This window comes from Sprattus sprattus (genome assembly GCF_963457725.1).
Source record: "Sprattus sprattus genome assembly, chromosome: 1".
NCBI classification, from domain to species: domain Eukaryota; kingdom Metazoa; phylum Chordata; class Actinopteri; order Clupeiformes; family Clupeidae; genus Sprattus; species Sprattus sprattus.
The window spans coordinates 77,225,211-77,237,417 of record NC_137920.1 but is presented as its reverse complement, the minus strand read 5'-3'; the positions used below and the strand labels follow the sequence as shown (position 1 = coordinate 77,237,417).

General features: G+C 45.8%; 4 protein-coding genes across 4 annotated transcripts; all 4 read right to left on the bottom strand.

The window, feature by feature from the left end:
- Window positions 1–406: 406 nt before the first annotated feature.
- Window positions 407–1,108, bottom strand: LOC308371866 (claudin-4-like; the record flags this gene model as incomplete). The annotated part of the gene is made up of 1 exon (XM_080846893.1): window positions 407–1,108. The coding sequence occupies one exon, from the start codon at window positions 1,106–1,108 to the stop codon at window positions 407–409; it is 702 nt and encodes a 233-aa protein (XP_080703019.1).
- Window positions 1,109–4,590: 3,482 nt separating this feature from the next.
- cldn28 (claudin 28) lies at window positions 4,591–5,160 on the bottom strand (the record flags this gene model as incomplete). The annotated part of the gene is made up of 1 exon (XM_080849135.1): window positions 4,591–5,160. One exon carries the CDS (start codon window positions 5,158–5,160, stop codon window positions 4,591–4,593), a length of 570 nt encoding a protein of 189 aa, XP_080705261.1.
- A 2,353-nt stretch (window positions 5,161–7,513) lies between these two features.
- Window positions 7,514–8,146, bottom strand: LOC308373527 (claudin-4-like; the record flags this gene model as incomplete). Its single annotated transcript, XM_080849100.1, has 1 exon — window positions 7,514–8,146. One exon carries the CDS (start codon window positions 8,144–8,146, stop codon window positions 7,514–7,516), a length of 633 nt encoding a protein of 210 aa, XP_080705226.1.
- Window positions 8,147–11,109: 2,963 nt separating this feature from the next.
- Window positions 11,110–11,751, bottom strand: LOC308373500 (claudin-4-like; the record flags this gene model as incomplete). The annotated part of the gene is made up of 1 exon (XM_080849071.1): window positions 11,110–11,751. The coding sequence occupies one exon, from the start codon at window positions 11,749–11,751 to the stop codon at window positions 11,110–11,112; it is 642 nt and encodes a 213-aa protein (XP_080705197.1).
- Between the last annotated feature and the right edge of the window lie 456 nt (window positions 11,752–12,207).

The following is a 12,207-nucleotide window of genomic DNA, read 5'->3' as shown; positions in this document are numbered from 1 at the left end:
TCACCAGTCACCATCAAAGTGTTTAATGTTATGGCATCTTATAATGCTAGATTCACAGATAGAAAAAATGCAAATGTTTAAGAAAACATTTGTAAACGTCTACTGTTACAGTCATAAAAGGCTGGTTCTCCACTCCCATGTCTCTTATTACATCTTTAGATTGGGTCTCCTCATAAATCAGTCCTCTACAGTAAACAGTAAACTAAAGACAACATTCCATTCTTAAAAATGAGCAACTTTGACGTCTCCGTCCTATCTCTGATATCCACAGTCTACGGTAAATGTCATAACACTGGCATCACTATAGTGGCTAAGATAACTGCTGACATTGATACATTTTTTAACGATGTAGAGATCACGAACATGTGAAAAAACATCTTAAAAAACTCACAGAAGTCTGGCCTCATTATGTTTCAGCCTTTTCCACTAGAGGGTCCAGCTCGTTGGTCTCAGTGGTGTAGCAGAATCTCTGCGAGTAGGTGCTGCAGAGCATCGCTCCCCCCAGGCAGAGGAGGAACCCCGACACCCAGCCCACGTGGATGGCGGCCCCCAGCGCCCCCCGCCTCCCCTCCGTGACCAGGGGGTCGTAGCAGTCTTGGATGATGACGACAGTTGACCAGTGAACGGGCACGATGCACAGCACCCCAGCCGCCATGAACATTATCCCCGCGAGGAGGACCACCAGAACATTGGTGATCTTCTCGTCTCTGCAGGGCTTTGTGAACCAGTTCGGGGCCCAGTACACGCTCAGGCATATGGCTGCCACGCCGACCAGGATGGAGACACACATCAGGGCCCGGGCCGCCTGCAGGTCCTGGGGAAGAGGGAGGAGAGAGTCGTAGGCTTTGCACTGCCGGTCTCCCGTGCTCTGCAGCACACAGTTCATCCACAAGCCCTCCCACAACACCTGGCTGGTCACGATGTTGCCGCTGCCGCTGGCGTAAACGGACACCTTCCAAGCGGGCAGCGCACAGGTCACGATGGAGCCAAGGAAGCCCATGAGTGCCACCACGAAGGCCAGGAGCTGTTGGCCCTTTCTGATTTTCAGGTCCAATAAAAAAACGATTACAGATATTAAAAAAGGAACAAAAGTGACAAGGAGAGCCATTCTGCCACGGTGCGCGGTCACCTCTGATTATCGACAGAGTTTGTAGTTGTGCAGCAGGTCTTGTGGAAAGTGACAAAGAGAGAGAGAGAGAGAGAGAGAGAGGTTATATATCTGAGTGGGCAAGAGAGAGAGAGAGAGAGAGAGGGCATCGGAGTTTGCAAGAGAGAGAGAGAGAGAGAGGGAGAGAAAATGAATGAAACAGAGAGTGGCTGAAGACAGGGAGGAGATTTCCTTGTGGTGAACATGTTTCCTGATAGACCTGATTGTTTGTTATGCTTAGTGAGAACGTGAATCATGGCTTGCCATCACTGAATTAGACCACATACTGATTGATGTAGACACCGTACCTATATTCAAATCAAAGCTTAAGACATTCCTCTTTAGTGCATCCTTTAGCCAAAAGTAATTGCGTCAGCAAACCCATCACCTGCTGCGCTAGCCACCCAGATATATCCGAACACAAATAATGTTCTAATAAAAATGAAATTAAAAATATTTCATCTGTGTGTGTGCAGGTTGCAAGTTGCAGGCAGTGTATGTTGCTCTGTGAAAGAGTGCTATAACAGATCTCGGGTGTGACATACAGCTGTCCTCACTCACAAGAACTAAAAAAGAAAACTTACGACTGATATCTCCATAAGTACACTACCAAACTAAATAACAAATGCCAGTTTTACTATAATTTATATAATACTATAACATATCTTTTCCCTTTCTCTTTCTCTCTGTCTCTCTCTCTCCTTCCATACCATATTGCTTATGCCTATAATAACACTGATAAAATAATAACTGATAACCCATAATGCCTACTGTTAAATCTACAACCCAAATGTATCTCCCTATCTGTTTCTGAAATTGATGTCTACTAACATAAATGTTCTCTCTCTCTTATAGCATGTTCCAATCGCTGATGGAAGTGGAACTAATGCTCCTCACCCCCACCACTCCTCATCTACGCACATGGACAGCTGAACTCTACCCACTCACTTTCTTCCTTTTCTTTCCCTTTTCTCTCCCTACTAATCAAGACTATCTCCGCTATGGGATGCTGCTGTAGTCTCTCCACCTGGTCTACCTGGAGAAACCCTTGGCCAATCGCACCCACCGCCACTGCATTGCCGTACACCTATACTCTACCCAATACCCTATGCTAGCGTTTATATACAATATACATTATTGCCACCACTGAAATGTTTCTCTGTCCCTACATCCCTTACCCCTGTAACAGTAACCCTATTGGTACAGTAATCTGGTTTTGCCTGTATCATGAGTTTACCACCGGATGTCTGTATACTTACTATGTCCAGCGACCAAATGCTGGCTGTGTATAACCCCTGTTGCTTCCTTTCCCCTTCTGCCACACAACCCTCCCCCTTCCCCCCTTCCCACCTTCCCCCCTCCCCACCTTCCTGTCTCCACCCGGCCGACCTCAAGCAGATGGGTCCCCCCTTATGTGCCGTGGTTCTGCCTAAGGTTTCTTCCTGCCTAACAGGGAGTTTTTCCTTGCCCCTGTTTCCATTGTGCATGCACTAAGGGGGTTTAGGCTCTGGGCTCTGTTAAGCGCCTAGAGGCAATTGTATAGTTATGGCGCTATACAAATAAAATTGAATTGAATTGTATTGAATTGAATTGAATTGAATTGAATTGAATTGAATTGAATTGAATTGAATTGAATTGAATTGAATTGAATTGAATTGAATTGAATTGAATTGAATTGAATTGAATTGAATTGAATTGAATTGAATTGAGTTGAATTGAATTGAATTGAATTGAATTGAATTGATTGCTGCCCTGAGTTTCACTCACTGACAACAGAGCTGGGATCATAACATGCAAGAAGTGTCTTTGACCAGTGGCATTATGGGTAGTCACCAATAGATTGGTAGATGACTAAGATGGCCATTATGGGTAGTCACCAATAGATCGGTAGAAGACTAAGATGGGCATTATGGGTAGTCACCAATAGATCGGTAGAAGACTAAGATGGCCATTATGGATAGTCTCCAATAGATCGGTAGAAGACTAAGATGGCCATTATGGATAGTCTCCAATAGATCGGTAGAAGACTAAGATGGCCATTATGGATAGTCTCCAATAGATCGGTAGAAGACTAAGATGGCCATTATGGGTAGTCTCCAATACAGTGGTTCTTAACCTGGGTTCGATCGAACCCCAGGGGTTCGTTGAGCCACTCTCAGGGGTTCGGCAGGGGTCAAGACACACGCAGTATAGCCCGGTACACACTAGCAATGTCGGACCGTTTTTATACATACCTACGTTTTGAAGAAATCGTATTTTATTTTTCAAATTACAAAGGGTTCGGCAAATGCACTGATGAAGCTTGCAGGGTTCAGTACCTCCAAAAAGGTTAAGAACCACTGCTCCAATAGATCGGTAGAAGGCTAAGATGGGCATTATGGGTAGTCACCAATAGATCGGTAGAAGACTAAGATGGGCATTACGGTTGACCCCAAAGACAAAAGCAGTAGATGACAGAGGGTCTCACCAATGATTTAATTTCACCTGAAACAGCAAGATTTGCAACAGTAGACCAGAAATGGCTGAGCTGTTGGACTAGGAAGAAGAATGTAATTGTACAGACAGTTCCTAAAGTACTAAAATATGATTTCCTTTATTTCTGTACAGTAAAAGGGTAACATAGCTGCACTTTATTAGCATTACAAATCCTTCTGAAAGGGTGCAGTGAATTAGAAATGTAGAAATACAAACATTTGACTTCATAAAAACATTTGACTACATAAAGATTTTGACTTAATAAAGATTTTTGATGGCTAGATATATAAAAACTGCTACTTTCTCTACTGAAGCCACAAAATGTATATGCCATAAACATGTCTTACAATGAAATAATATATACTGTATGCCATAAACTTGTCATACAATGACATTATACAAAACATGTCATGACTTCTAGAGATTATGATTCCAATAGAACCCTGTCATGTCACAATCATCGGTCACCATCACACGATTTTATGTTTTGAGGCCTTATGCTTATGACATAAACTGTTATAACATTAGGCCATAGTGAGAACTGCTGCATTCACTGGCATGATGACTAACCACCAGATGACACATCAATGACCAGATTAAAAAATGTAAATGTACAAGAAACCATTTGTAAACATCTACTGTTACAGTCATAATAGGCTGGTTCTCCACTTCCATGTGTCTTATCACATCTTCAGATTGGGTCTCCTCATAATTCAGTCCTCTACAGTAAACGGTAAACTAAAGACAGCTTTGACGTCTTCGTCCTATCTGTGATTTCCACAGTCTATGGTAAACGTACTGGCACTGGCATCACAGGTTGGCATCACAGGTTGGCATTTCTATAATAAGATAACTGCTGACATTGAGACATCTGAAAAAACCCACAAAAGTCTGGCCTCGTGAATATGTTCCAGCCATTCTAACTGGAGGTCCAGCTCGTGGATTTGGTCTCCGTGGTGATACAGTTCTCAGCAGCATCTCTGCGAGTAGGTGCTGCAGAGCATCCCTCCGCCCAGGAAGAGAAGGAACCCCGACACCCAGCCCACGTAGATGGCGGCCCCCAGCTCCCCCCTCCTCCCCTCCGTGGCCAGGGGGTTATAGAAGCCCGTGATGGTGACGTGAGCGGACCAGCTCACGGGCACGATGCACAGCACCCCGGCCGCCATGAACACTATCCCCGCAGAGAGTCCTATCTGAGCCTTGGTGGTCCGCTCGTCCCTGTAGAAGTTAGTGCACCGGGCCCCGAGCACGCTCAGGCATATGGCTGCCACGCCGACCGCGATGGAGACGCACACCAGGGCCCGGGACGCCTGCAGGTCCTGGGGGAGAGCGAGGAGAGAGTCGTAGGCTTTGCACTGCATGTGTCTGGTGCTCTGCAGCACACAGTTCATCCACAGGCCCTCCCAGAACACCTGGGCGGTCACGATGTTGGCGCCGATGAACGCCGTCACCTTCCACATGGGCAGCGCGCAGATCAGGATGGTGCCCATGAAGCCGATGAGCGCCAGGACGAGGGCCAGGATCTGTCGACTCACCATGCTTGCTCCAGCTCTGGTGTCCAGGACAACGCTCAAAAAGATTCCAGTTCTAGAAGCAGAAGCGGCAGTTTCAGACACATTCAGCAAACGGTGCGCAGTTACCTCCGATTGTTGACAGAGTTTTGACCAACTTTTTAGTTGTGCAGCTGGTCTTGTGGGGAGTAAAAGAGACAGAGAGAGAGAGAGAGAGAGAGAGAGAGAGAGAGAGAGAGAGAGAGAGAGAGAGAGAGAGTGTGTGTGTGTGTCTGTGCAGGAGGGAGGGAGAGGGAGACAGAGTGAAAGAAAAGAGAGAAAGGCTGAGGAGAGGGAGGAGTGGTGCTCATGTTTCCTGTTAGACCGGTTTGCTTGTTATGCTCAGTGAGAAAGAGGGGGCGGGACTCATGAGACCTTATGAGCGCAGGTGACTGGGGCTTAGAAAATGGTTTACGTTTGAATGCTGAGGCTTCAAGCTCAGAACAGGTGCACCTCTACACATCCACTCTGTGTCTCCTGAAATGTAGCGCATTTCCAACGAAGGGATTGAGTTACAAGAGTCCAGTGGAGTTCAGTGTTCAGAAGGAACAGTGCATTTGGTTTTGTAAAATATTCTTAATGTAGGTGTATAGCAATCCCAAAAAGATGATGTATGAGTCAGTGAATCAATGGCTGATTCCTGTCTGCGTCACAAGTTTCTTCTGGGGAGGAGCAGCAGTGTTATATAGGGTCTATAGGGGAGGGGGATGGATAGATGGATGTCTAGTAACCTGTTGTGCTCCAGAAAGCAGGGGGGGAGGGGTGCAACTGATCGTCTCTGAGCCTGGGGGTGTGACACATGAGCCCCGAGAGGTGGGGAACACACCATCCCCTTGATTTAGCATGGCTGTTAGCCCAACACTTTTAAAAGACTGAAAATGTTTAAACGCCTGAATGTGTGCTGAAGGCCACTCCAACCAGTACTTTAGCTACTACTCTTGGTCAGGTGTAGTCAGATTGACCTCAGACCCGTCAGGAATGCACTAAAGGGTACTTCTTCTTCACTAAAGGGTTCTTCTTCTTCACCAAAGGGTTCTTCTTCTTCACTAAAGGGTTCTTCTTCTTCACTAAAGGGTTCTTCTTCTTCACCAAAGGGTTCTTCTTCTTCACTAAAGGGTTCTTCTTCACTAAAGGGTTCTTCTTCTTCACTAAAGGGTACTTCTTCTTCACTAAAGGGTACTACTACTAAAGGTTCTTCTTCTTCACTTCCAGGTTCTTTCCCCACCTAACCACAAACAGTTTGGGATTTCATTCTACAAGAAATGTCTTTGTGTAAAACCTCTTTATGTACAAAGTCTATTGTATTAAAGGTGATCAAGTCTATTGTCCCAAACAGACAAATTGTTATAGATCCTGTTAGATAGATAGATGGATACTTTATTAATCCAGAGGGACATTTTAGGAAACGTGTCCTAGTATTGTGTGTGTCCTCATATGACTTGACACAAGAAAGAACAGACATCGCAATCGCCCATTTTCAGCACAGGAGCTTGTCATATGCCTAATTTCAAGTGGCCTAATTGAATTGCTTGTCTATTTGTGTCTGTAACAACTGGCTTGTTAAGATTTAAACTAGACTGTCACAAATCATTACCAAGTTCCTCTGGTAGGGAGGGGAGGGAGTGAGAGAGAAAGGGAGAGAGAGAGGGAGAGAGAGAGAGGGGGGGGGGGGGGAGAGAGAGAGCGGGAGAGAGAGAGGGAGAAAGAAATGGCGAGAGACATTTTTCTTACTAGAAACGCAAACACAATAGCTCTTTGACAAAGGACACCTTCCCTGGTGCTTTGTGTGAGTTCTTTATACTATCTTAAACTTGTCTGTACTGATAGCCCCTTCACTCCAAGCCAAGGCACAATGAAAGCAGACGGAAAGGTTATTCCAGTTGCTCTCTGAAATTACCTCCCTAAAGGAAATGAATCTTCTAGCTTGAAGCTACATGATGGATCAGGTTACTTTATGAAATCTGTATCAACTCACACAAACCAGTTAAACAGGAATCAAACCAAAGCTGTGTAGTCTTGCATGAACTATCCAAAAATAGTTGTTGTCGCAGTTACATCAATGCACTTAAGATTTGCTCAGTGCACTTGAGGATGAGTAAAATAACCAGACCTTTTTTTTTTTTTTGAAGAAAAGTGCTTTTATTTTGACACTACATTTACTAATAAGTGTTTGCATGTAAGTAAAAGAAACAAAAAGGATACAATTAAAAAAAACAAAGTTACAGTCACAGTTCTCAGTCCTCACAGACCTCAGCACCCTGCAGTATGGATCACCTGGCTGTGGCCGTACACCTCACACGTAATCCCCTGAGGTTTTGGACCTGGTTGTGGGACGTACACCTCACACGTAATCCCCTGAGGTTTTGGACCTGGCAGGGACGTACTGGGCCGCTCCGTAGGCCTGGTGGTCTCTGGGGGGGCAGTTCCAGCAGAGGAGCCCCCCCCCCATGAGCAGGAGCCCCGCGGAGCCCCACCCGATGTAGAGCGCGGCCCCCAGCTCCCGGCGCTGCGCGGCGGTCACCAGCGGGTTGTAGAAGTCGCGGATCAGCGTGTGGGCCGACCAGGACACCGGCACCAGGACCAGGAAGGCGGCGATGATGAAGATGATGCCGGCGACGATGCAGGCCTTGGCCTTGGCGCCCTGGTCCTCCAGGCAGTTGGTGCACTTGCCGCCGGCGATGGCCATGAGCACGCCGAAGATGCCCACGATGATGGAGATGATGACCATGGCGCGAGCCGCCTGCAGGTCCTGGGGCAGCGCCAGCATGGAGTCGTAGACCTTGCACTGCATCTGGCCGGTGCTCTGCACCACGCAGGTCATCCACAGGCCCTCCCAGATCACCTGCGCCGTCACGATGTTGGCGCCGACGAAGGCCGTCACCCGCCACATCGGCATCGCGCAGGTGATGATGCTGCCGAGCCAGCCAATCATGGCCAGCATGATGCCCAAGATCTGCAGCCCCTGCGATGCCATTGGTGGTCGTGTTTCGTTCGTCCCGCTCCTTTCGACTGTAAACTGGTGCCTTTCAGGGCGACGAGCAGGTCATCACTGCGTGAGGTCGATGGTGAGAAGGGATCACCTGAGACTCAGCGTCTGGTTTTATAGATCACGCCGGTGGGTGTGGTTCCCCTTGTTCCTTTGTCTCAGACCCCTGAAGGAAAGCTGAAACACGATATCACAGCTCTCTATTCAGTTCTGTTGGGTTCACAGAGGCCTGACACCAAACCCTACAGCCCTCCAGTTTCACCCATCAACCCAGTCAGTGTGTGGACATATATCTGGAAAAGACTGGGACACTGTAGACTCACCACTGCTGTAATTAAAGGAACTGGGGTATTAAACCGGTAATGGTATTGATAACAGGTATCAATACATTGGATGAATTGAGGGTTGATTGATTCTGTGCAAAGAGCTTAGAGTCTTGCAACACCAATCAAACAGAACTTTGTGAAGATGGAACTGGAAATGGTGGAGTTGGTTCAAACAGAAATGTGCAGGGGTAAATGGTGCTCTCAACTTACAAGGATTTCTGCATGCATAGCCTGTAGCCTTAGCCTCAGATAAAGATTTTGCTGCAATCCGTGATCGATGCCTTTTCAACTTTTTTCAAATGTTACATACTGTTTTATTTTTGTTTGTGTATTTGTTTTTTTTGTTTAACACAATGTTATGACCGCATGTCAAGATCTTCTCTTAGATCCTGTGATCATGCCTCATCAGCCTTTTGGTTATATTCTTATATTTAGGATATGGTCCAGTTCCATAAACTGGTACATTATTGATGTAATGGCTGCCACAGGCACATGATGTGAAATTCCGATAAGTTCGCAGATTTGTTTGATTGGATGGTTCTGTACGTACAACAAAGGATCCACACAATGGAAAAGCTACAGATAAGGTTTTACTGAATTACTGAGGACAACAACAACAACCAACAACAACAAAGAAATCTACACCAATATATATTGTCGTTGTATCCCCATTTCAGCATGTCATATGGTTTATATATTATATTGTGTAAATCTATATTTTTTTGGACGAGGTATTTAGCATGTGCCTTTACCCAAAGGAACTTCCAAAGGCACCTTGCAGTGGCCTGGAGGCAAACCCAGCTCAGACACTCAGAGGGCTGGAACACTAACCATTGTTACACACTAACCATTGTTCCCCCAACCCCCCACATTTACACTGGGCCTTTAAGTGGCCTTAAGTTATTTCTTTAAAAAAAAAAAAAAAGCAGTAATTATTGTTACACCAGGTTTTATTGCTCTTAGCTTGACTGTTCTCTCCCTTGTCATTGCTTTGGACAAAGGCGTCTGCTAAATGACTAAATGTTAATGTAAGTGGGGTGCAAATGCTTGTTCCAGCCGTCTGAAAATACTCTTCCTTAAATTGATTTAGAATGCCATTGATGTCCACTATGGTGGGCAGAGTAAGATGAGCAGTTTTCTATTTTTTGTGTATAATTAGTGTGCTGTTGAAGTACTCTCCACTGGGCGTTTAAACCATGCACTTGCATACTTACAGGTATGGAATGAGTGTTTAAACCCTGCACTTGCATACTTACAGATATGGACGTTCTCTAACTGCCCATTTATTTATTTATAGAGGGTCGCCTCCTCTCCTACTCAAAACAGTCAATGGCAAAAAGTCACAATACAGAGAAGGCAAAGATGAAGGGTTTGGTCATTGGTCTTTTATTTCCTTTAACATACAAAATTGTCTGAGGTACCTCAACATTTAGGCTCTCAGGCCATGGATGCTAAATGGTCTTTACATTTAGTCAAGAATGTATGCTCAAGGCCCAACTTAATTCAGTGATAACTTCGGGAATACTTGTTATACAAAAGTTAAGGTGAAGGTTTAAAAATAAAAGTGAATGGTTAGAAAAGCACTCATAAATGCGCTGTGTTGAAACATTCTACTTAAAACATTGTTGGATTAATGTCATATTTCGGTCCACTGGACAAGGGACATGTATGTAAAGTGTGGTCTAGAAGTAGCCTGATGTAGTTTTACACCTTGAGATCAGAACTTCTTCACAACTCACACCTCCATCTTGTGCCCGGAGGGAAAATAACAGATTTCCACATAATGCACATAGTTTGGTAATGTGTGGACCAGCCACACATAAACTAGAACCGGTTTCAGACTTGACGGAGCACACATACCATTCATTTTACTCAGATAAGGTTATGATTATGGTGTCTTTGATCAACGTAATGATTTCAAATGTAAAGTTTAATAAAGATGTTTGGTAAAAAATGTAATGTGAACGTAGAATGTTTTTGTTGTGTAAACATATTTTAACAAGTCAGTCCCATAGAAATATTAACAAAGAATTTATTAACCAAGTCCCATTATCATATCAGTGTCATCATCAGATCACATGAACTCTGTAAAAGATATTTAGAATACTAAAAACAATAACACATATTTACAGACGGTACAAAAGTATCAAATACACACCATTCATGGCTGGAGAGAGAAGTTCAAATGGATTTTCTTAAGACAAAGAAGGGAACACAAAATTATCACCACAGTATGACTGATAATATCAAGCCGAATATGTGCATTTAAATTGCTTTTGTCAGTGAAGTCATAGTTAAACAAAGAGTAAACATAGCAGTCTGACCTGCATCTAAACTTAACGAATGAGTCTGAGCAAAGAGTGTTGACTTATTGATCCCCCCCCCCCCCCCCCAACCAGCACTTCCTTTGTGCTCTCGCCCCTCCCTTGTGCTGCGTGAGTGAAACTGAGTATTCTTCACCACGGGAGTAGTCACATGTCCATCTCCATTTGTAAACCATGTAAAAACCATTTTAACAAAATGTTTGACTGCAAATCAATTGGAGGCCAACAAGACTGTCCCAAAAAAAACACAACTACCTCTCGAGGGGGGGTGGGGGGGAGCCATGGCTCTCCCAGACACTGATCACACATAGTCCTTATTGGAGGGTGCTGAGGCCTGGGAACGGGCTGCAGAGTATTTGGCGGAGTAGCCTCCCTCTTCTTTCGGGGGGCAGTTGGCGCACAGGAGGGCCCCTCCGATGATCATGAGGGCCGAGGCCCCCCAGCCGATGTAGAGAGCGGCCCCCAGCTCGCGCTTCTGGGACGAGTTGACCAGCGGGTTGTAGAAGTCGCGGACGATGGTGTGGGCCGTCCAGCACACCGGCACCAGACACATGACGCCGGCGATGATGAAGACCACGCCGGACGTGACGCCCACCTTGGCTTTGGCGCGCTCGTCCTCCACGCAGTTGGTGCACTTGCCGCCGGCCACCGAGAGCAGAATGCCAAAGATGCCGACGATGATGGCGATGATGATGAGGGCGCGCGCCGCCTGCAGGTCCTGAGGAAGGGCCAGCATGGAGTCGTAGACCTTACACTGCATCTGGCCCGTGCTCTGATGGACGCAGTTCATCCAGATGCCCTCCCAGCTCGTCTGTGCCGTCACGATGCTGACGCCGATGAACGCGGTGACTTTCCACATGGGCAGGGCGCACACTATGATGGCGCCGATCCAGCCGATGATGCCGAGAGCGGACCCCAGCATCTGAAACCCAGCAGACACCATGCTGTCTCCGTGGATCCGTACAAATCTTCCTTACTTTTTAAAAATATATCCTTGAGAAGGTGCTGCGTGCAAGCTGCTCTCTCTTTGTCAAGTGTCGCTCACAGAGTGCTAGGCAAGGTCCTTAGGGTGAGCCTTTGTAAAGGGTGCGGCCGGCCTGACACAAACACCACCACCTAACCGGTTAAGCTGGTTTCAGAGTTTCTTCCTGCCGTTAACAGGGGGGATGGGACATGTTTTATTCCCATGGGTTAGTCACACAGCAACACAAATACTCAACAAAGACATGCCCATATAAGGATACTACTTAGAGGATTACCATCTTTTTCTGAGTAATATCTAGTTTGTTGTTATTGCGAGGTAATTGTTTATTACTTTATTTTGTTGTTCTTCTAAAGTTATGAAGGTAGTTAGCTGTAGGCAGCTGACCCTGAAATCCTCTCTCCAACTCAACAAGAA